Here is a 22532-nt window from a genome sequence, read left to right on the forward strand (position 1 = left end):
TTAATCTGACCTACACTTGTGCATTTCTTACTATTTTATTTACTAGATACAGAAAATGAATGAGAAATTTTTGGTCCTCAGGTCTGTCTTTGCTTCTGATTAAAATGTTTTGTACTCATTATTTAATTTGTTTTTATTATTGTTCTCGTTTAAATGTTGTTTAAATGTTTTTTTCACATATGCCATTTATCTATTATTATTGTTACTATTGCTTTTATTCTTCACTTCTATTATTTCTGTTTTTTGTAAAACAGAAATTATTTCCCTATTTATATTTGTTCTTGTCATGATCAGCCCCTCAGCGAACTGTTTTCTGAACTCTTTTGTTTTGTTTTGAACTCTTTTTGAACTTTTGTTGAACACTTCACAGCCCCTTTTTGGACTTTAGTTTGTTTAGTCAGTAGTTCCTGTTTTGTCAAATCAGTTATTCTTGTTTTCATCTCTTTAGTTTTGGTTGTGTGTTTCCTGTTTCACTTGATGTCTTGTCCCTGGTGTATCTGGTCTTATTCAACTTCCTTTGTCTGGTTTCCCTCCTTTTTTTGATTGTTTGCCCCGCCCTAATTGGTTTCACCTGTTGCCCATTACCCCTGTGTATTTAAGTGTCACTGCTTCCCCTGTTTCTTTGTCAGTTTGTCTGTGTTTGTACCTGTGTTTGTGCCTCTGTCTTACCTGCTTGTGTTATCTCTGGGATTTGCCTCACGTTTTCTTTTCAATTACCTTTGTGTCTTGTTCATCCACAAGCAAGGGCTTTGAGTTTTACTTGAGTTATTTTAGCAAAACATTTTTAAAATGGCAAAAGTAGACCTAGGGCTTTAATTAAACAACAGTGCAGTTCAGTTTAACGAGAACCAAAAAAAAATCAAAACAAAATTTCATGGGCACTAGAAGAGTTCTGTCTCTCTCTTCTTGGTCAGAATGAGACAGCAGATCAGCAGGTCTATGTAGGGCAATAGGGCACAACATAGTGCTGCATCAGAAAACCAGAAAGACTGTGTGTGTACATAAGTGTGCTGCAGGGGCCCAGTGTGTTGTGAGCTGCTTTATAATCCAGCTGGAATGCAGCACATCCAGATAAACTGCACACTAAGCTGGAACTGACCACTAACAACCTGCACTAACAAGCTGTGTTAATTAACACAGATGGTGTAAAACAGAGTGTGTTTGGGTGACACAACACATGGTTCTTTATAGGAGTAAATGGCTGGTACCGGGCTGGGTTTGGAGCCATAAGCAGATCAACACAGACACAAAGTCCAACATCATGTTTCTATATCAAGCGATTTGTGCTGAAGTAGAAACATGTTTGACCTGCCTGCTCCAATGTATAAGTAGCTTACAAGCTGTTTGCCAACTCAACCCAAGGCCCTGCATGTGCTGTAGTGTAGTTTATTCTGTCTGCCTGTGTATGTATTTGTATCCTGTCTGTGTGCTTTCACTAAAAGATCACACTCTAAAAAGCTGGAAAAAGATGCATCATGTGCAGTGTACCATGGAAAAGGCCGTGTAGTGACCAAAATCAAAAACACTTGTGGAGTTGGAACGCACACAGCTAATTTTATGGTTATATGCATCACAAACTGAGGTCCCTTGTGTACAGCTGACATTTCGGCTTGTTAGCTCTAGACCAAAACTCATGGAGTGTCTGAAATAGAAATGGTTTGTGCTCAGGTGAGCATGAATGTGCTCACCTGCTCTGGACAAATGAGCTGATCATATGACTCAAATGAAAAACATGCACATCTGCCTGTCTTGTCCAGATGCTGAGACCAAAAAACTGTTGCTGAACTCCCAAAGCATTCCTAACAGTAACAGTATTATACTTTTCTATTTTGAGGCCAAATCAGGTCTACATCAGATACATGAAAAGGACTGTGAGCACCACAAAGAGAAGCAGTCATGACCCTGACAATTAAGTGTTGCTCAAAAATAATTAAAAAATTGTTTATTATTTGTAAACATTTAAAAATATTATGAACAGATCCAGAATATTTCATTTAGCACCACAGATCATTTGAAATACAGACTGTTAAATCAGCAGAAACAAATGTACTTCTTTGAAATGATGCAAAAAGGCATTTGACTGGAGATATGACATCGAGTGACTTAATTTACATTATGACATAATCTAAACTCAATTTCTTTATAAAATATTGGCTAGAATAAAGATGCAACTATCATTTACTGAGGGAAAAGGGTTATATATGAAATGATACTGCTGCCATTTCTAGCAAACACCAGATCAGCAGCAACTAATTAAAGAGACTGAACCTGATAATTATCTCAACCAAAAGACAGACAGACATCAGGACAAGCATCTTAGGTATGAAATATAATGTTACCCAAAGATTTGATACAAGAAGGCACTTCATGAAGGTGCAATATAGCTGTCCAGTTACATGTGGTAATAAAATCAATCAGCTGAATAATGAATAATAATTATTTAGGAACGAATTTGCCTTCAGAAAGCTCTGGGACCACTTTATCTGATTCCTACACCTACAAAGGAGATGAAAGGAGGTCAAGTATGTCTAGTATCCCAGAGCACATCCATCAGCTCTGGGGTCTGATCCTGCCCATAGCACCCTGGTTGAATGAACAGCTTGATTGGCAGATGGGTTCCACCAGTCCCCCACTGTGATGATCTGTCCCCGTCCAAACTGAGACCTCTTGTGGCCTGTGTGTTTGAATGAAAAGATGAATGAAACTATCCCACCTTTTATCTATCTGTCACCATTATGCACAGTAAACCAAAATATTTCATGAGAGTGCAATGATCACAAGATGAGAGCCTCAGGTTTGAGGATGGTAAATGAGCCTGATATTAGCCAATAACTAATAATAGCCTGGGTGTGGCATTTCTGTTTTGATTCAGTAATAAGATACGAGATGAAGGTGGCAGTTGGGCAGTAAGGAAGGTATACGCAGTTTTATTCTTCAGTGCTGAGCAGTTCAACATTTGGTTCCTTAAATTCGATTTTCTTGTTAATGATTATCACAATGTACAACGATTAGTGCCATAACTTAAATCCCACCTGAGACTGTGAGCATTTAATTCACACACAGGCCAGAGATGTATACACAACCAGCCTCACAAAGCTTCACTGGTTTAGTGTCAATGGTTGTACAAGAGGAACTTAGATTGCCACATGTCCCATCATGACAAAAGAATATATATGTTTATTGTGAGGTATTGTGGTTGCAAGAAAAATCAGTTTCTTTCTTATCAAGCCAATTAATTCATTAACTAGCAGAGAGTTTTCACGCCAACATGTTGGTCTTTGCATGCTATGTATTTGGTATCAGTTTGAAGACAGGTGCTCATAGACTCCATATGGAGGTGCCTTCCCTAGATTTTACATTATGGGCTACTGACCTGACGAATGATTTGGTTTGTTCGACAAAAGGAGATCGCCTTATGAAGTTGGAGCTTTCCAACATGCAGAACGGCTGATGGCAAGCTCACTCACATGCTCGTGCTCATCATAAAAGCCAAAGAGCAACTTCAGTCACCCAGAATGATGCTAGGGCAGGGAGGAGGAACAAATAAAAACATCCTGTTCGCAACAGGAAGCAACAGGATTTTGGGGAACTACGGCCTAATTCCACTGATTTGAGACCACCCATTGTTTCAGCCACGGTCTCATTTGTTTATGGCCATTACTGTAAAACCATATAACAATTAATGTTACACATTAACTTTGAAGTAGGCAACATGAAATATCTATTTATTATACAAATATATCACCAGTGAAACAAGGAAAAATAAAAACCTTGACTTGTCTGTGCATGAGAGCAACATCTCAAAAAAATGTCAGTGACAACAGATCTTTTTTGGAACAATGGCATACTTCACATGTAAAAAAAAAGCATAACAGGAACACTATACAAGAATTAAAACCATCTATTTTGTTAAATAAAAAGTACCTGTGACTGGCCAGTTGACTTTGTGGCCCCGTCTCTTCAGTTCCTCGGCTACCTCCTGGTCGACCCCCTCCTCCAGATTAACCACCCACTCGTCAGCTAGACACAGAGTGTTCAATCAGGCTGTGGTTTTGACAAAAAGGGCTCAACAGAAACATAGGACAAGTCTCATAATTATCACCTTGCACACAATTTAAGTTACAAGATATTATTTGACATCAGAGAAAAATTAGTTAACAACCATTTACATGTGCACAGCATCTTCCATGGTCACTAAAAGAAGCACTTTGATATTTCATTTCTGAGTGAATGTCACTGTAAAGGTAGTGTCTCTATCAATAGGCTGTGAGATGTGTTTACTAATGCTTCAGTAGCAAATGTTAACTGCCCAGCTGCCTAACATGACTGTTCCATTTATAGGGATAAAAGCACAGAGCCAAAAAGCTAAACTCATAATTAGATAAAGCTACTGTAATCGAATACATATCACGTTTATGCCAACACACTTTTTTTGTTTATTACTTTTTTTCTGTTTATGACTATACATATACTATATACTATATTTATTCTAGTACTGAAACAGTCACTGTATCCAATTGCATGTACAATATATTGTAATATATAGCAAGTGGCCGTATTACTTATCTAATAAGTAAATACTGACATGAGAGGAAGTATACCACTACACAGCAGTTTGACTAAACACACAAAAACCTTAATCATTTATCAGGACATGATGTTCTGCTGTAGGAAAGACATTTAAATGATGCTCAGGTCTGTGTGAAGTGTGTGTTTGTGTGGGTGTGTGTTGGCGGGGAGCGTGCATACTTTTCTGGTCATACTGTACGTAGACTCTCGGTGCGTCCAGAGCTTCTTGAGGATTCATCCCGAACTCTAACATGTTCAACAACACCTAAACACAAGATTTGTGTTTATTATTTCTCCCATGTCTGATCTAGTCTTATAATAAAAGAACCAATAACAGAAACAAATGTACTTACAAACGATCAAACAATCAAAACTGGATGTTTAGCACCAATCTGTTCCTGATTGTTGTGTACCTGGATATGTCCTTGTGGTTGCATAAAAGCCCCCATGACCCCGAGTGCAGCGAGAAGTTTTGGCTTTTGTGATTTAGTTGCAGAGGCAGTGAGGAGTGCAGATATTATGGTGTGGTATGACCGCTTCCCCCCAGCAACACAGTTAAAATGGTTACGGCGCAGAGAAAAGTTGGCACCGCGATTCTGTGAGAAGCAAAAAGACTTTTCATTAATTCATTATAATAATGATCTATCCCATTAATCAACCTGTGCTTTTTTGTTTTAATGTTTCTCTTGATAAGAAGTCTGGAAAGTCTACTTTTGGCAAATAATGGGATAAGGCCTATGATGACACAGTTCATTACATAATACCCTTTTACAACAGCAATGTGTCGTCATAGGTCTGGTTCATGATTACCCAAAATATTTCCATGCTATTCATTCCTGCTTTTTTAAGGTAATGTTACTATGCAAAGCAGCATAATAATTCATTCATGCCTGGAGTGCAAACATGTTTTTTTTTTTTTTTTTTTGGTCTTAGTATCACCTGTCTTAGCACTTAACCTGTCATCAAATATTCACACACTTGTATTTCTCATCTAGTAAACGACTACTGTACAACTTCAGCATCACACTTTACATGTAAATAGACCATACTGTACTTTTATTTTCATCAGTCCAGATGGACAGATACCCATCACTACCTCACCTGCACAAAAACACACACACTCTTTGTAAACCCTTCAGACCTGTAGTGAGAATCCACAATCCTTTGGGACCAGCCCACTCCCAAAGGCCATATAAATGCTGTTAACAAATGAACAGGCGTTCCCCTGACCATCAATCACACAGAGATAGACCGTGTCACTTCCTGTCATTAGGCCAGGCTCCACTCCTTCCATGACCCTACAAAAACACACACACAAATTTAAATGCTGAAGACACAAATCTTCTTCATATGCTTCAAAGTAAGGCTGAGAAATCCCAGGTTTTAAAGTAACCAGGTTATTGCAGTGCATGTGAGGATGATTTGTAATTTCCTGCTTTCAACTGATTTCTCTCAGTTACCCGGTTCATTATGTGCATGTAAACACAGAGACTGTGAAGACGAGGAGTTTCTCACTGTTTGTGTTAGTGAGAGTCATTAGTTTCCATTTCACCTTTAATCCAGGATTGGTTGAATCATTCAGGTTGAGTTAGGCAATACTGAATGAGTGGAAGCTCTGGGATTAGTGTAAGTGTTTGTGTGTGTTGCGTAGTGCAGTAACACACCCTCAGTAATTAAAGGTTATTCGAAAATTAAACACAGCCTGCGTGTGTGTGTGTGTGTGTATGTTAAGAGATCATTATGTTACTTAACTTTCATAGTCTGTTTGTCTATTCATCTTACAACTGATAAAGACCTAAAGTTCAAAGTCTACGGCGCTGGCCAGTAAATATAAATTGTTGCCAAAATATACACACACATCACACACACACACACACACACACACACACACAGCAAACAGAGTGATGGAAGAGGGAGGAGGCATAAAGGGATGAATGTTAAGGGGAGGTAAAAGTCTACAGCCATATCTAAAGTCAACAGAGCACGACTGGTACACCCTGGTACTAACAGACACACACACACACATACACACACACACACACACACACACAGATACAGAAACACACCTTTCCATGTTGATGTGCTGAGCTCGCTGATGGCTGTAGCTCTTGTCCAGTAAGGTTTGCAGAGGGAGGGTCCCGTGGTCTGGATCACCCAGGTAATGCAGAGCGTCTGTTAGTGCCAGACGCACAGCCTCCACCAAAACATGGATGTAGTCAGAGCTGTTATGGCCCACAGCTACACACATATACACACACACACAGGTGCACACAAAAAAGATGTTTGTCAAATTCCACAATCATTTTCACAAAGTTTGCAGCTTTTGTGAGAAGATTTTCTTCCTCTTCTCACTCACCATGGTTTATGTTATCAACAATGTGATGGTGCTGTGTGGAGAGATAATACAGCAGCAGAGTGTTCGACCCAGTGTTTGGTTTTCGCCCTGAGCAATCTGAGATGCCAGTCTGCACAAAAGTGGATCAGAGCACAGTGACATGCACAACATGAATCAGATACCTGATTCATGTCACGCCTATGTCCAGACAGTGAGTCACTGGAGGCACTGAGCTGGCACCAGTTTGGTGTCCTGTGTCTACATTCCTGGGCCTTTGGGGCCATTATGCAAAAGTCAAGTGTATTTGTCATAACAGTAATAATCATATAAGCAATAGTGAGAACTTTAGTGACTGATCAGTGTTGTGGGACGTGTAATGGGACAAATGGGCCTCACATGTATAAATGAATGTGCCTGGGCAGTTGGTGATGTATTGCAGTCTTTAGATGGTCAGTTAAAGACACATTTTCCACTTACCCATAATGGTATATAACCACGTACATTTCTGGGTTTATGAGCATAGGAATTTACTTTGCTTCAGTTCCCCTGTGGTTACCTTTAAGTCGGAAATTCTCGAGGATGTTGAGCAGCAGTAGGGCAGCTAGTCCCTGACTGTTAGGAGGGGGCTCCCACAGACGCACGCCCTGAAAACACCATGGAGTCATCCACGCTGCTGCCCAACTTATTAAAATACAGATACAATCAGCTGTTTGTCGTCGCCGACCTCACCTTGTATTCTGTGCTTACGGGGGTGATGACCTCACTGTCATGGCTGCTGAGGTCATCCAGGGTCATGACGCCTCCATGTTGGCTGATGACATCAACAATGGCTTGGGCCACTCTACCCTGGTAGAAAGCTGATTTTCCCCATTCGCCCAGCTCCTGTTGAGATAGATTAGTCAATCAGTCTACTGCTAAATCAATCAGCCCATTAGAGAGTTTAGTCAAGGGAGGTTTTAACCACAATAAAGAATATAAAAAACATTGAAGATATGATGGTTAACAAGAAGTAAAGGCATATGACTCCAGAGTTTTAAAGTTATGCAGGTGGTGTGACCACTCCAATCAATGCTATCAAAAGAACGGGAAGGAATGTGTCCCTGTGTGATTTGATACCACAAGGAAGTAGCACACATTATCATCACTAAGGAATGACCATTATAAAGCCACGGAAACCATTCATCAATGAGGCTGAGGTCACTGCTATTGTTTTCACTGTGCCAGGAACGTGAGTGTGTGTGTGTGTGTGTGTGTGTGTGTGTGTGTGTGTGTGTGTGTGTGTGTGTGTGTGTGTGTGTGTGTGTGTGTGTGTGTGTGTGTGTGTGTGTGTGTGTGTGTGTGTGTGTAGAGAGCTGTCATGGGCGTACTTAGCAGTTTTCAACTGAGTGTTTGATGTAGTAATAGAGCAACAATCAGCGCATGCTTTAATGGTGAAACACAAGCAGATACACACACAGTGATGTCAGCCATAGTTGAATTGAAATGCCACTAATAGGAAACCAGGAAGTGAGCATGGTTTTATAATATCATGCTTGCATATTCACATAAGGCACAGGGAAGTAGGAAAGTAGGAAGGAAAATGTGACACCTCTTTTAAAAAGTAGTGGAGTTGAATTACAACATCTATATTATGTTTCAAATAATTTTCTAAAGCACCTCAGTAAACATTTTCACACCACAGTGGCAACCATCCATTTTTTGCCATCACTCTTGTCAAACTCAGAATTAATTATAACTGTTTCCATTCTTTCAGGGCCATTTAAGTTGAACTTTATTCTGTGATAAATATTGACCTTACATTTTCTCAATGGAACTGTTTTTTTTAGTATTTTCACACTGCCTAATGTAATACTTCCTTTAAAATGAATATTGTATATAATGTATAAGAAACCAACATAGGCTAACTAACAATGTGAGCTACAAACAGAAAGAATGACCACATCTGGTGAAAACTTGTCTGTTTGATATATAATCATCACATAGATAGGAGGAGAAGCAGCAGAGAAGACGCTTTATTTATGTTTTCATTCTTTTCTGGAATTCACTGGAATGGGAAAGATATGCTGAAAATGCTTTTTGTGTATTAAACTGCTGGCCAGGTATACAGGAATGAAGTGTCTCAGCCTGACAATCTTACCTCTGTTTGACTTCTGATGCACACAGAACTGAGGAATTCTTTTGAATTTATTATTGTTTGTTTCAGAAGCAGATTTTTCTTTCTTTTTCCTTTTCAAATCCAACACCCTAATGGAATCAGGTTTTTTTTTTTTTTTTTTTTTTAACCAAGTGTGTCCTTGGGTTCATCCAAGGTCTTCCCACACAGAAGGCCAAGTCAAGCTTTGAAAAGCAAACAACCTTTGGGAGGACATGCAATGAGCACAGTAGTTTCTCTGGGGTTCTACATTGTTCTATTTCCTCACCCTGTGCTCCGCACATGTCGTCTGATCCTGTGTTTTTTTGTTTTGTTTTTTTTGTATGTCATTTTCCAGGATTTACCTTCAGGGTCCGGGCCAGGGAAGGGTTTTTGAATACTTGTCCACATTTGGGTGCACGATTGTCAATCAGCAGGTCCCCACCTAGTTCCTTCCCAGCACCTCCCAGAGCAGCCACCCCGTTCGCCCAGTGGTGAGCTGTTACCTCGGCAACAGGAAACCCCACCTCTGCAAGCTCTACCGCCCCACTCAGCACCTCCTGAAAGGACAGCTATGGAAAAGGCACAGGAAACACACACTTATTACCTCACGGGAAAGCTCACTGAGCAGGAAGAGTGAATCATTGTTTATAGAAGGAATATGTGGAGACTAAAACTAGGTTTGTAATTTCTCCTTAGGGTTTTGCAAAGAGAAAAAGAAAGACATTCAACTGATTGTTAACTTGGTGACAGGTTACTTCAGGAGCTACTTTGGGATGAAGATTGTTATTTGTTTTCTGATGTGCCAAATTTACCTAGATATTCACTTTTTGGACAGGCCACAGAGAACAATAATGGACTTACATCTATGTCTCTACTATACATATGTATTTGTGAAACTTAACAGTCCCTGACGTCGACTGATAATGGTATAATGTGACTGCTTCCAAATGAAAAGAGAAAGCTGCTGTTTTCCATGAGAAAAATAAGTTGTTCTGCTTTGGAATAAATCCAATTTAACTTATTATTGACAAAAAAAAAGTGTCAAGTGTCAAAGCCACTCCCCTTGGACACAACCTGGCCACTGGCCCCAAATAATTTAATTCTGTGACCCCTGTGTTAAAAGTTTTTAAAGAACCCATGGAAACCCTACATTAGATGACCCTATTACTGCTGTTTTGACCAAACTGAGGAAATATCAAGAGCCCAATGATAGTGTGTCCTCTCCTTGTTTAGATGGCCTTGATTGACTTTCAACACCACTGTTTATAACATCGAGTTAAGAGTCTAACTTCCAAGTGTTTGTGCATGTTGGTGGTGTGTTATGGTTCCTTTTGCAGTGTTTATATTCAGGTTGTTTATGACATGTAAATGATTATGTTAGATGGGCTTTAGTGACCTGAGTGTTGAATAAAACTCGTACCCATCACAAACAGCTGTACACAATAAGACACAAACATGCACAGTCAAACCTTGTGGCTACCAAACAGCTGCACGGTGTCACACCAACATGCAGGAGCCCCTGGTACTGTGACATTCAAGGCATCATAAGGTGAAGGAGGGGCCTCGGCAGTGTAACCACGGCCTTCCAGGAGCTCCAGGTTCAGAGCTCTGGGCGAGCGACCACTGAGGACACAGAGAGAGGCTGAGCTAATCATTCTGTATTAACAACACAAAAACAGCCGTGAGAGAACAGTCTCCACCTGCCGTTAATTCCTCTGATCTCTCCCGTGTTTCCGTTGTAGAACAAGCAGAAGGCATCTCCACCAGGACCGGTGCTGAATGGCTCTGTTACGGCCAACGCCGCTGCTATGGCAACCGCAGCATCTGCAGCATTACCTCCACGCTTCAGGACATCTGGATGCAAACACATATCCATGAGTGACTGATGTAACTGACTCACAACATTGTTCGTAGCCTAAAATGACCTCACCTCAATCAACTATTTGATTGAGGTGAGGTCAACTGATTCATTGGTCCAGTCTTCTTTAAGCAAAAATGTCAAAAGGTTCCTGCTTACAGGTTCTCAAAATATGAGGTTTTGCTGCTTTTCTTCCTCTTATATGATGGTAAACTGAGTATCTTTGGTTGGACACATGTCGCCGTTGTCTGCCTTTTATGGGCAAAACGATTAATCGATCAGTGAACACTGTCCTTTAAGTGTGGTGTATGATTTGGCAGCTTTTAAGTGCTGCAAAACTATAAAAATAACATGTTCTCAACCAAGTTAGTGGGGTTAGATCACTACTTTAGTTTGTAATGTTCAGTGTTTCAGGTCCTACAGTTTTCCCTCCGTGGCCGCTAGTTGGGGAGCTGTCTGTTTGTCTGAATTTCAGAAAACGATGCTCTTTGTGTTCTCCCTTTTCTGCTTTTATGAGCTGACATATCCTCCAAGATCTCTATGGCAACTCACTCACCCAGTCCTACACTTGAAGCTAGCGGCTGGCTGGAGGCTACGCAACCGTGTAAGCACACCACAGGAGACCGACGAGAGGAGAAAGTCAAGTCGGTGTCCATTCCGCTTTGACTACCAGCGACTGTTGGCAAAAACAAATCAACATAACGGAAAAAAAAATTAATAATAATAATAATAATAATAATAATAATAATAATAATAATCCGCACTGTACTTTCAACTTCCGATGGGTCACTCGGCTATCGATTGAGTTTGCCTCAACTAGGCCGGCAACACAGAGAAGCGGATCACAGATGACATGATGGAAGCTGTCAGCTGTTTCAAATAGTAATGTTAAAATAAAACACATTTAGTGGTTAATCTGGAACCTTCAGTCATTTCCTTGACCTAAATCAGCAGATAGAGCAGACATTTTCATTTCTATTTGAAAATAACAAATCCCAGTGATTCTAGGCTACATTTTCAGTTGACAAGCTGAAAAGTGAAATGATCTCAAGCCTGTAGTATATAATTTTTGGCAAATTTTGATTGGCATTTTGTTTTTAAACTAGAGGTAATTCAAGAGGGATCATGAAATCATGAATGGATGAGTTACCTCTTGTGAAAAATCGTGTTTTCTGTGAAACACTAACAATAATTCTCTATGGAAAAATATTACTGCCAGAAGTGTGGACTAAGTTCTGCAAAGGCTATAATAATGGTCAATGATTACTGAAGCCCAAATGAGTTATTTATATTCTCTTTTATTACTCATTTGGCCACGCTCAGCTCCTCCTGAAAGGACAGCTATGGAAAAAGGCAGAGGAAACACATGCTTGCAACATGCGCAGTTGCATTTGGATTCAGTTCTTGTATTATTATAAAACCATCTAAAATTCATAAAACAATACAATCCAATAAGACCTTAGCTCAACCTTTATTTGCAAAACTTCCTATTTGAAGTTGAAGTTCAGTTAAACATTAGGTTTAGTGGTCATTTCATCAAAACAAGACAAGGAAAGGACAAGAAAAGACACTGGCTAAACGTATACGGCAGTGGAAAAGGAGGCCTCCAGCTGACGGGAAGAAGCTGTTGCTCATTCTGGTAGTTTAATCATAGACCTCTCTCTGTTTAAAATGACCGACTTAATCATTAAAAATGACACCAGTGGCCAAACCAAAGTCAACAGATTAATGACTCATTTGGGCATTTGTCTGTTTGACAGCACAAAAATCAAATAAAACTGTGAATCAATAATTATTTGATGGATGTCCTCATTTTTAACTAATACTAGCTCAAGCTTCCAGAATGTCTGTGTTATGACCATATAGCCCCTCAATGATCCCAAATTAGTCACATCTGTGAAATACCAGGCAGAGGTGTGGTCAGGTGACCTTCAATAGGTCCTTCCACTGGGTATTTTTTGACACTTTGTGTTTTACAGTGATAAATGAAAAACATTGCTCAAAAAAATCATGTCTGACTCTCAAATTTCTCACATCAGTCAGCTTATAACACACCATGACACACTATTCATGAAAAAATGAGATACACCCAGAGCTTAACAATCGATTGGACAAGCCTAACTGATGAAGAAGTTACTCACTAAACGTGTTGGCAGGTGGAGATCAGCTTTGAGGGCCCTGCTATATCGACCAACTCTTTGTCGCTTCCTCTTCTGTCTCCATGTACACATAACACTCAGTAGAACATTAACCTTTGTGTCTTCACTGGTGTGTCTGTGTGCGCAAGCCTTCATTAATGACTCTATGTCTGTTTGCTTGCAGCTACGAACGTGTGCATGTGTGTATGTGTGTGTGCCATATGACGGCTGGTTGGGGGGTGGGGTGGGGGGGGGTTATAAAGCCTCAACTATAGTGCCAACCACATCCTCAGAAACAGGACAGGTGAAGCAGACAGGATCATTCAGCTGATACAGTAAAGAGGATTGAGCATTTTGAAGAAGCAACCAAGCTTAAGAGGTGTAAGAAGAAATTGTTAGGAAGCTGCGGTTGGAGATAATATATCAGCTTAATACTCTAGTACCAGATAAGCCAACAGGTGGAGTGTTAAAACAGTTTTAACAGTAAATTTCAATTTTAGAATCAAGACAACCTTGCTTTGTCAGTCCCTAAGTGGAGTTTCAAAGCCCACAAGACATTTTTAAAAGCCAAGGAGTTGTTTCTATTAGAGGTGGTTTGAGCATCAGCGTCAGAATGTGTTCAGGCAGTTTTGCCAAGTGTTTGGGGATCACGCTGATGCCTCTGTCGATCGTGTGTGTGCTGTGCAACATTCTGCTCTTCTTTCCCGGCGGGACATCTGTGGAGAGCGACCACATCACAGAACAGGTCTGGTACTTTGGAGGCATTCTGGGATCTGGAGTGCTGGTGAGTATCTTAAACAGCGACACCGATCGTAACAGCTGGTGAAATCCACTTCTGCCACGTTGGATCACATTCATCACAGAATAGAAGATGCACACAGCATGATATCAGCTGCTCTCACCATCACAATTTTTGGGATTCTTGTGACATTTTTTGTATATTTTATATGCACATAATACTATATTGTCACCTGTGTGTCTGTGTATGCTCATGGACATGTTAAATTATAAACCACAAAATAGAAATTAATTAGGACTGCAACTAACAGTTGTGCTCTACCTAAAGGAGAGCTAATGAGCTCATTAGATCTTGTATGGTGCAGCTAGTTCACATTAGAAATATCGAAAGTGCCACAGACTGTTATCACTTTTTTTTGTTACGTGTTAACTTTTAATGTGTGTAGCATCTTTCAAATTATACTTTGACATCTTTGCAGAAAAAAGAGACAACACTAGTGAAAATTGATGTAGATTTAACAAATGACAAGTTCAGGTTCTAGTTACACTGTATATCTTAATAATCATGATCAGAAATTAGGCTGTTTAGTTTCCTCCTTGTAACAGAGGAACAAGTAAATCATCATCTGCTCAGAGTCACTGAGGTGTGTGTGTGTCTGTGTGTGTCTGTGTGAACTTTGGGTGTGTATTTTTTATTTTTTTTTTGTAAACAGATGATCTTCCCTGCTCTGGTTTTCCTGGGTCTGAAGAACAATGACTGCTGCGGTTGCTGTGGCAACGAAAGCTGTGGGCGGAGATTTGCGGTGAGGAGATGTCTCAACTGTTCAACTCTCACCATAATCACGGGATTATTTACAGCTGTGGCTATCAGACATTTGGGTGGGGATCCAAATTAGAGTCACAGGACAGGAAGATTACAATGGGGCACAAAACAATTCTGTAGAAACTGGTGTTCTATTTTTGTTGGGTGGATGATAGACCCTCTAAACTATTTACATGTCTCGCTGTGTTGTCAGGTAGTTCACCTCTGAAACCTACATCATGTTTTTGATGAGTGCTGGCTAAAAAGGCCTTTTTTCACAGCAGATATAGTCACATGTCCCAGTAGGAAAAACACAGCTATAAATAATTAAATTATTGACAGCTGAATTCCATTTAGCCAGTTCAGTTTCAGGGTCCCTGGTAATGTTTATACTGGTTCATCGTCATGGCTTACTGGAACACTTGAATAGGGCAGAGCCATTGTTAATGTTGTTAGTAAACAAACCCCTGCACTTTTCCTACAAGTTAAAATCTGTTATGAAAAAGGCAGATGAACATAAGACCAAAGACAAAGACCATTTTATTGAGGGGCTTAACTAAAAAAAAAAAAAAAAAAAGAAAGAAAGAAACTGGGCACCTGTTAAACTGTAGAATTGCTTTCAATGGAAAACAAACACAATGCCACTGCGTACACACACACACACACACACACACCAAGATCTGCACAGCAATAAACACACATACACACAAATTGATGAGATTTCAATCACTGTAAGGAGAAATTCCTCTGATGGGAGTTTCACATGACTTTCTCTCACAGAGCGGGTATTGTGCTGCAGCAGACACACATACTGATCGATACTTCAGGAATGTGTAGGTGTGTGAGTGTGAGGAAACAATCAACAAACAAAAGTCTGTCAGATTACTGCACACACACATATTCACACCATGTCAGTAGCTCTGAGTTGGCCGTGTTCTGTTGATGACCCTCAGCCTGGTCTCTGCACACCCAGAGAATAACCTCATTGTTGTCAGTGTTTAGGTAGTTAAAAGCCAGATTGCTGAATGTATTGATTCCCAGTATGAGTGACGGTTCTTTCCTTCCTTCTCTCCATCCTCTCTGTAGATGTTGACTTCCATACTGTTTGCTGCTGTGGGTGTTTTGGGGGCTGGTTACTCAGTTATAGTTTCTTCTGTGGCCATCAACCATGGACCTCAGTGTGTGGTTTTCGTGAATGACTCAGGGAAGGTGTGGGGCAATCCCTTCTCAAATGGGTGAGATATGCAAAATTATGAAGTATTAAAACACTTAAATGATATTTTCTATTATTTGTTTAACCACCAGTGTTAGGATGGATATGTCAATTCTTTCAATTAAAAGTTTCAGCCATATTTTCATTTAAATTGTGGATGCATACATAGCAACATTTTAGATGTAAAGACTTAACAGTTTAGAAATCCATTTATGCAAATTACATAAATTGCATTTTTAAACAGTTCTAAAAACTGGCAGTGAAAAAGAGGGGCATCATCTTCCTCCAAAATCAGGCATTCACTTCCGTTGGACTGAGATCATATTAGAAAACCCTTTTAATCTAGATTTTGACCTAGAGGAATTGGCACTGTACCTTGGAACACCACTGTAAACCACTGTGCTCACCCATTAATTAACCTGCTAATTCACCACATTGAAATGTTTCCAGATAAAAAGGTGTTGTATGTTTCTCGCCCTCCCTCTCCAGAGACTACCTGTCCAACAGTACTGCCTGGTCGGCGTGTGTAGAGCCTCCTGGCGTCGTGTCTTGGCATCTGTCCCTGTTCTCTGTGCTGCTGGTTATGGGTTTAATCCAGATGGCATTGTGTGCGGTGCAGGTGGTGAACGGCCTGCTGGGAGCTCTGTGTGGGGACTGCTGTGGCTGCTGTGGAGGGGTCAGTATCTGCACTCAGATGAGTTTACTTCTCTTTGTCTATTTATGAGAGGAATTGGATAAATTCTGAGGGAAATCTGAATTGAACCTCTTTTCTGAGTGTGTAAAGCTGTAGGATCAGTCCAGTCAGCCAGTGAAAAGTGCTAAAATCACAGACATAAAAGAAACACAGGCCAGATAATACACATTTTATTTTTGTAATACAATTTTTCTGGAATGCCCAATAAACCACTTATAATACTAATGATTAAAATGTAATTAATATAGTGTCTATTCTCACATTTAATCCCAAATTTAAGAAACTTGGTTGGTAGAAGTTAGCGGAGAAGAGCTCATTAACTTTGATCCAGTGAATCATGTAACGTGTAGCTGGAGGATTACAGCATGTTAATGTTTGTCTTTCAGAGTGATGGAGCTGTCTGAGTGTTTCCTGGAGCAGTGAGAGTCTGAAGGCGGCTGTTTTTCCTGTATTTATTTGGTTTTTAGACAATGGCATCAGTTTCTAGCTTTATCTTCTGTACGCTGTGGAAATTTGAGCTCATTGATTACAGTGTGTGTGTCTTTCTAACAACACTGGTGAAATGACAGAGCTCTCATTTAAAAGGTTTCCCGTTTACTGTATAGCAAACACTAATGGATTCACCTTCTCATTATTCAGTCTGAATGTGTATGTGCTGTCATTTCATTATAACACTAACTTCCATTTTCATATCAGCTACATATATTTACATCTGCCCTTGCCTTTTTGGTGAGGTTGTGGAGTGCAATGGTGATATTTAATTAAACAGTAAATAAAGATCCTATTTTTATACACATATGAAAAGTAAATGAGACAGGATAGAATCATGCTATTGCTTCAGATGTTCTGTTTTTATTATCTAAACTTAATTAAATGAAGATAGTAATTATCCCTCTCTTTTTCAACATGTTGAATTTCCCTCTTCCATCCTATCAATGCCCCCTGCTGGATGTTTTTTTTCTTGGTGTATGTGTGTGTGATCCCTGTACCTACACAATGAATGTACTTCTCACACTTAGATTTAGACTCAAAGGTACTGAAACAGCATCAACATTTATTTCCAAAATGTTGCAGCAGAAAGCTGTTGTCATTGTTTGTACACAAATGTGTCATAATGTCTTTCTGTTGCAAACGTTGTCTCAGACAATGATCTCAATAAAAGACTGAGGGCTTCTTTATCTAGTAGTCTCCCACAGGAGAATATTTCACACTTTCACACTACATTTATTATTTTTTACCCAGCCATTAATTTTGAGGCATAATATAACTAAATGGGTTTTGGCATTTTCTCTTTTATACACACATATTTTCTCATGAAGCATTAATTTGTGTGATGCACAAATAAAGTACATCTTTCTGTAAGCCTGTGACTGACTGATCTGATGCTATGCTAGTTTACTCGGATGGTTAGATGTGATATTTAAAGAAAAGAAAAGAAAATGGGAGCAGTGAAGGAGAAAAGAAAATGTATTCTGAATTACAGAAGAAGATGGGGTGGAAGGGGCTGAGCTCAAACTCTAGTGTAATCTACAAATATCAGAATCCCTTGTACCATGAGAGTATTACTTAACCCAGGGGACGTCAGGGATCAGGACGCCCAAGGGAGTTCACAAAGAGGCTCAAAACAACAAAAAGATGCAAAGCCCTTTGTCTCATGATCCTGAGGTATTAACAATGGGATGCCAGATGTTTTGTAGTTACATATAACTTCCTTATGGTACTTTAAAAATGACTTAAGTCCTTCTGCATGTTCTTGGTGTCCCCCAGGGCCTCCTTTTATTTGGGCATGTCAAGAATTCCTCCACAGAAAGGTAACTACTCATAACTGCCTTGACAAACTTGAAGGAGCAGTGGTTTCACTCTGAGCTCCTCACCATGTCCCTGAGGGAGCACTCAGAGACACTGTGAAGAGCTGTCATTTTGACTGCCTGAATCTGCGATCCCATTCTGTCTTGTCATTTCACAAAGCTGTTGACCAAAAATGGGGACTGGAACGTAGGTTGACTGGTTAAATCAAGGGTTTTGCCTTTAGGCACAAATGTGTGACGCTGTACACAGGGTTACTTAGACTCAGTCTGTTACTTTAAAATATTTCCCTCCAGCAAACATCTAAAATGACTGTCAGAGATTCTTCAACATCTACATTCACTATTACTAAAGGAGAGCTGAAATTCTTCACATACATTAATACACCAAAAATAATACATCAATAATATATTACACACCACTCTGACAAGGGCAATTCTGCTTAGTAAGTACTTTACTTCTGATATAATACTTAGAAAATGGTGCCCATTCCATATAGAAATTAGCTGAACATTTAAGTCATGTTGTTGAAAATGGCATTATGCTCTTCACAAGTGGTGGAACAGACACCAGAGTGGGAAGCTCTGCAACCTGCATTCAGAGAAATTCAAGGTCTTCTGTCAGGGTCAGTGAGCTTTGAAATTATGCTTTTTAACCCCTTGATTTGTATTTATAGATATACAAATTTACATGTACAGGTGGAAGTTCAAAGCTTTATCGTCGGGGATATTCAAAAAGTGCATGTTTCCAAAATAACATAATCTGTTCATCAATATGCTGACAAAAGCACAAAGTGTATTCAAAAAAGTCCCACACGTTTTAAAATTAAAATAGCAAACTTCCTTTTCCCCTTTATCATTAGTAATAATGATATAAGGAAAAAGTCTTAATAATACTAATTTATTAACACCAGGTTGGTTGTATTCAGACTCGCTGCATGGTAGTGGAACTAAAGTTAGGGAGACCCGGACGGCTCTTGGCGAACACGGAAGAAATAAACGCGTTACCAGCTCAAGCTCGGCTAACAGGGACTTTCTCCTTCAACTTGAGTTTTTTTTTTTTTTTTTTAAATTTATTTTTATTTATTTATTTATTTATTTAAATCTGAAACGAATTTCCAACTTATTGGCAGAACAGTCTTAAAATTCCTTCACTCAATTTCCTCCCATTTATAAATAAAAAATAAACATGAAATCCTCGTCTGTAGGTGGCAGCATTAAGCTTTGCTGTGTACAGCCTGCCGGAAATTCATGGGAAGAAGAAGAAGAGTTCGGCTAACTAGCTACTGACTGACCCTTGGGATGAAAAACGTTGTTGAAGTATGAGGGTTTTGTCCTGAAACAGAGGTACTTATTGTATCTTTATGACAGTAATGTGCTTTTTTTTATTATATTCTTCAGCCGTGTAACTATAGCTGTTGATTTATTAACATAGTTGTTGTATCTGTTGCCTCAAACGTTCAGTTTCTGCACCATGAAGCAGCAAGGCTGCTATTTACAAGGCTTATACAAGGCTGAGGTATTTATTGAACGCTTGTGTCTGTCTGAGCTGCAGAGCTGTAGTTTGCTACTCGTGGTGTATCCAGATGTCAGTGTAGGAATCTGAACAGGACCCAGGAAGGACAAGCTGATTTGACTGGTTTCTGTACCGCCCTGGGTCCGGGTCTGTCCCAGGTCTGACCTCAGATCACAGGCGTGGAGGCGAACAGTCCTCCAGCACAATTTGCCCTTTTAAACCTGATGCATTTTTATTTTGTTCAAATTAATTAATTAATTAGCTGATAGATAGAACATTAACCTGCCGTGATTCTGATAATTAATTGGTAAGATACATTTTTAACGTTAAGCTAACAATTTACAGGTCCCAGCTTCTCAAATGTAAATGTTTTCTAATTTTCTTTGTCTTCTATGGTGGTAAAGTGGATATATTTAGGTTTTTAGCTGCTGGTTGAACAAAACAGCCAATTTGAGCATGTCATCTTGGGCTTATTTTGTAGATTTTTTTAAAAATATTTTGTCAACCAAATTATTAATTGAGAAAGTAATCTGAGGATTTATCAGAAATTAAAATAACCATTAGTTGCAGCTCATATCTGTTTTACATTTTATTATGCACTATTCTTATTCTAATTTTATTTTCATTTTAGCAGAACAAATCAGCCTTTGCTGTGTGTTTCTGCTCTGCCTAACCTGACCTCTGTTTTTCAATGATCAGATGCTCACAGTCATATTTAGAAGGAGCACCTTTGCAGCCCAGAAGGTAAAGGACCATTTGTAATATCCCAGCTTCGGAAGCACCATTGTTCAGATTCCCTAATAAGAATAACAAATCCCTAAAAACATTTTAAAAGCAAATTTTAATACATTTTAATTAGAATTTTAGCATATATATAATTTATTTTTTTTTCTCTCAGGTGTTGCACTGGCCAGGTCCTTCACAAAGATGCTGGACATCAGCTCTCACTGGAGCTTCTGATGGTGGATCTGGCTCACTTCAGACCTGCTGGGCCTCATCAGCAAGGCGGCCATCTACAGAAAGGGAAACCGGAGTTTTAAAACCTCCTGCTGGCCTTGGTTTCATGAGGACTGAGCCCTTCCTGAAGACTCAAACCCATGTTACTCCATTTTTAGTGAGGAACCAACATTTCCATTCTTCTGCTGTGAGGTTGAAGAAACGACCGAAGCCTGAACCTCCTCCCAGAGAGCTGGATCTGCTGCGCTATGACATGAAGGACTTGTGGAAGAGTCCCAAACCAGCCTTGTACCTGGGGTTTGCAGGTCTGATCCCCTTTGTGTCTCCTACTGTGCTCATGGCTGTGACTGAGAGCTACTTCCCAGAACTCGCCTATGCACAGTTAGCCTACAGTGCTGCCATCGTTTCTTTCCTGGGCGGAGCACGCTGGGGATTCGCTCTTCCTGAGAGCAGCCCAGCCAAACCGGACTGGATAAACCTGGCCAACAGTGTGGTTCCCTCCCTGTTAGCCTGGATTGCCATGCTGATGAGCGACAGCATAATTCCTGCAGCCACCACAATCATTATGGGACTTGGAATCTCGCTACATTATGATCTCTCTCTGCTGCCCACTTACCCCAGCTGGTTCAAAGCCCTGCGCTCCATCCTGACCACTGTGGCATTTTTTTCTCTAGTTGGTACGCTCATAATTAATGGAGTGTATCCAGAAAAGAAAATTTTCTCAGATTAAATAGTATAAAAATATTTAAAACTGTGAAGATGGATGAGAGATTCACGTTACAGCATGCTTTTATTTTTTGATTGTTACGGCCCTGTGTTGGCCTTTCAGGGAGTTGTGTTGCTGCTGTTTTCTTTTGCTTTGTGTGTGCAGGTGATTGCTGGGCGGAGCTGAACTTGCACTCATGCAGCACACCTGAGTTGGCAAGATTGGAGAAGGCTTATAAGGGCCCAGCAGGCTTGCCTCGCTCTCTCTCCTCCTGGTCATGCTAGACAGCAGTTGTGCTCTTTTGTTTGCTGCAGCCATGACTGGGCATTTGTCCTGGACATGGCTGGCCTGCTAACTGTTGGTATTAACTACCTATTCTTCCTAAATAAAAATGGTAAATTGTTGAGATTGTGTGTGGCCTCCCCACTGTGTCACTTTTGTGAGCCAGTTGTGACATGATCCATCTTTAAGATTTTTCCTCATATTTTCTTCCCCCGTTAACTGTCTAAATCAACATCCTGTCAGGTGGAATCCATTTGGTAGAAGTTGTATGTTTATTGTGACACTTGTAAAATCAAAATCTTTGTGAAAGATGTACATCCATCTTTCACAAATAGGGTGCAATGACTGCTTGATATTCCCTTCTCCATGAGGGCAGAAGCGTGTTTCTTCTTTTTCACATCAAGACATTATATAAAAGCTGCTATTTGTAGAAAATGTCATTGTGAGTACAGTCTTTCACATTGTTCAGAGGAATTAACTTATTTTTCAGTTATTTTAAATACTACCACTAGAAGTCACCAAAGTCAAAGATTTTTAAATCCTAAAGGAAAATAAAAATTGGGCTGAAAATGCTCATTTAACAAGTCCACTCTTACTGAATGTGAAATAAATGCATTTTTGTCTCATAACATACTATTATAGCAAGATTAATCATTCAGTCAACATGACTTTTTTCCAAGTTATTTACCAGAGTCCAAGATGATGTTTTAAATTGCTCTGTTTTGTGAGGTATTCAATTTGGGCTATGAAACAGGAACACATTTAAGAGTCTGTTAATGGTTGAT

At 39.7% G+C, this 22532-nt stretch overlaps 3 protein-coding genes across 4 annotated transcripts; 2 read left to right on the forward strand and 1 right to left on the reverse strand.

Annotated features, from left to right (window-relative positions):
• Positions 1-1914: 1914 nt before the first annotated feature.
• On the reverse strand, positions 1915-11684 carry LOC121183931 (glutathione hydrolase-like YwrD proenzyme). Of its 2 annotated transcripts, XM_041041255.1 has the most exons (13): positions 11666-11684; positions 11453-11572; positions 10739-10892; positions 10508-10661; positions 9401-9607; positions 7634-7786; positions 7461-7548; positions 6636-6807; positions 5711-5867; positions 4983-5165; positions 4750-4834; positions 3925-4020; positions 1915-2674 (listed from the first exon to the last, which is right to left on the reverse strand). In XM_041041255.1, exons 2-13 carry the CDS (start codon positions 11550-11552, stop codon positions 2529-2531), a joined length of 1695 nt encoding a protein of 564 aa, XP_040897189.1. In that variant the 5' UTR covers positions 11553-11572; positions 11666-11684; the 3' UTR covers positions 1915-2528. The 2 variants fall into 2 exon arrangements, 1 of the variants encoding a protein (XP_040897189.1); XR_005894240.1 differs by lacking the exon at positions 1915-2674 and having other exon boundaries at positions 3986-4020; positions 4923-5165; positions 11453-11672.
• A 1663-nt stretch (positions 11685-13347) lies between these two features.
• Positions 13348-17793, forward strand: tm4sf4 (transmembrane 4 L six family member 4). Its single transcript, XM_041040563.1, has 5 exons — positions 13348-13818; positions 14486-14575; positions 15661-15809; positions 16277-16463; positions 16868-17793. The coding sequence occupies exons 1-5, from the start codon at positions 13648-13650 to the stop codon at positions 16883-16885; spliced, it is 615 nt and encodes a 204-aa protein (XP_040896497.1). The 5' UTR covers positions 13348-13647; the 3' UTR covers positions 16886-17793.
• Positions 17794-19533: 1740 nt separating this feature from the next.
• On the forward strand, positions 19534-22336 carry LOC121183251 (transmembrane protein 69-like). Its single transcript, XM_041040231.1, has 4 exons — positions 19534-19633; positions 20502-20546; positions 20701-21557; positions 21922-22336. Exons 2-3 carry the CDS (start codon positions 20502-20504, stop codon positions 21487-21489), a joined length of 834 nt encoding a protein of 277 aa, XP_040896165.1. The 5' UTR covers positions 19534-19633; the 3' UTR covers positions 21490-21557; positions 21922-22336.
• The last annotated feature ends 196 nt before the right edge of the window (positions 22337-22532 follow it).

The sequence above is a fragment of the Toxotes jaculatrix genome, chromosome 6 (genome assembly GCF_017976425.1).
Source record: "Toxotes jaculatrix isolate fToxJac2 chromosome 6, fToxJac2.pri, whole genome shotgun sequence".
Taxonomy (NCBI): Eukaryota; Metazoa; Chordata; class Actinopteri; family Toxotidae; genus Toxotes; species Toxotes jaculatrix.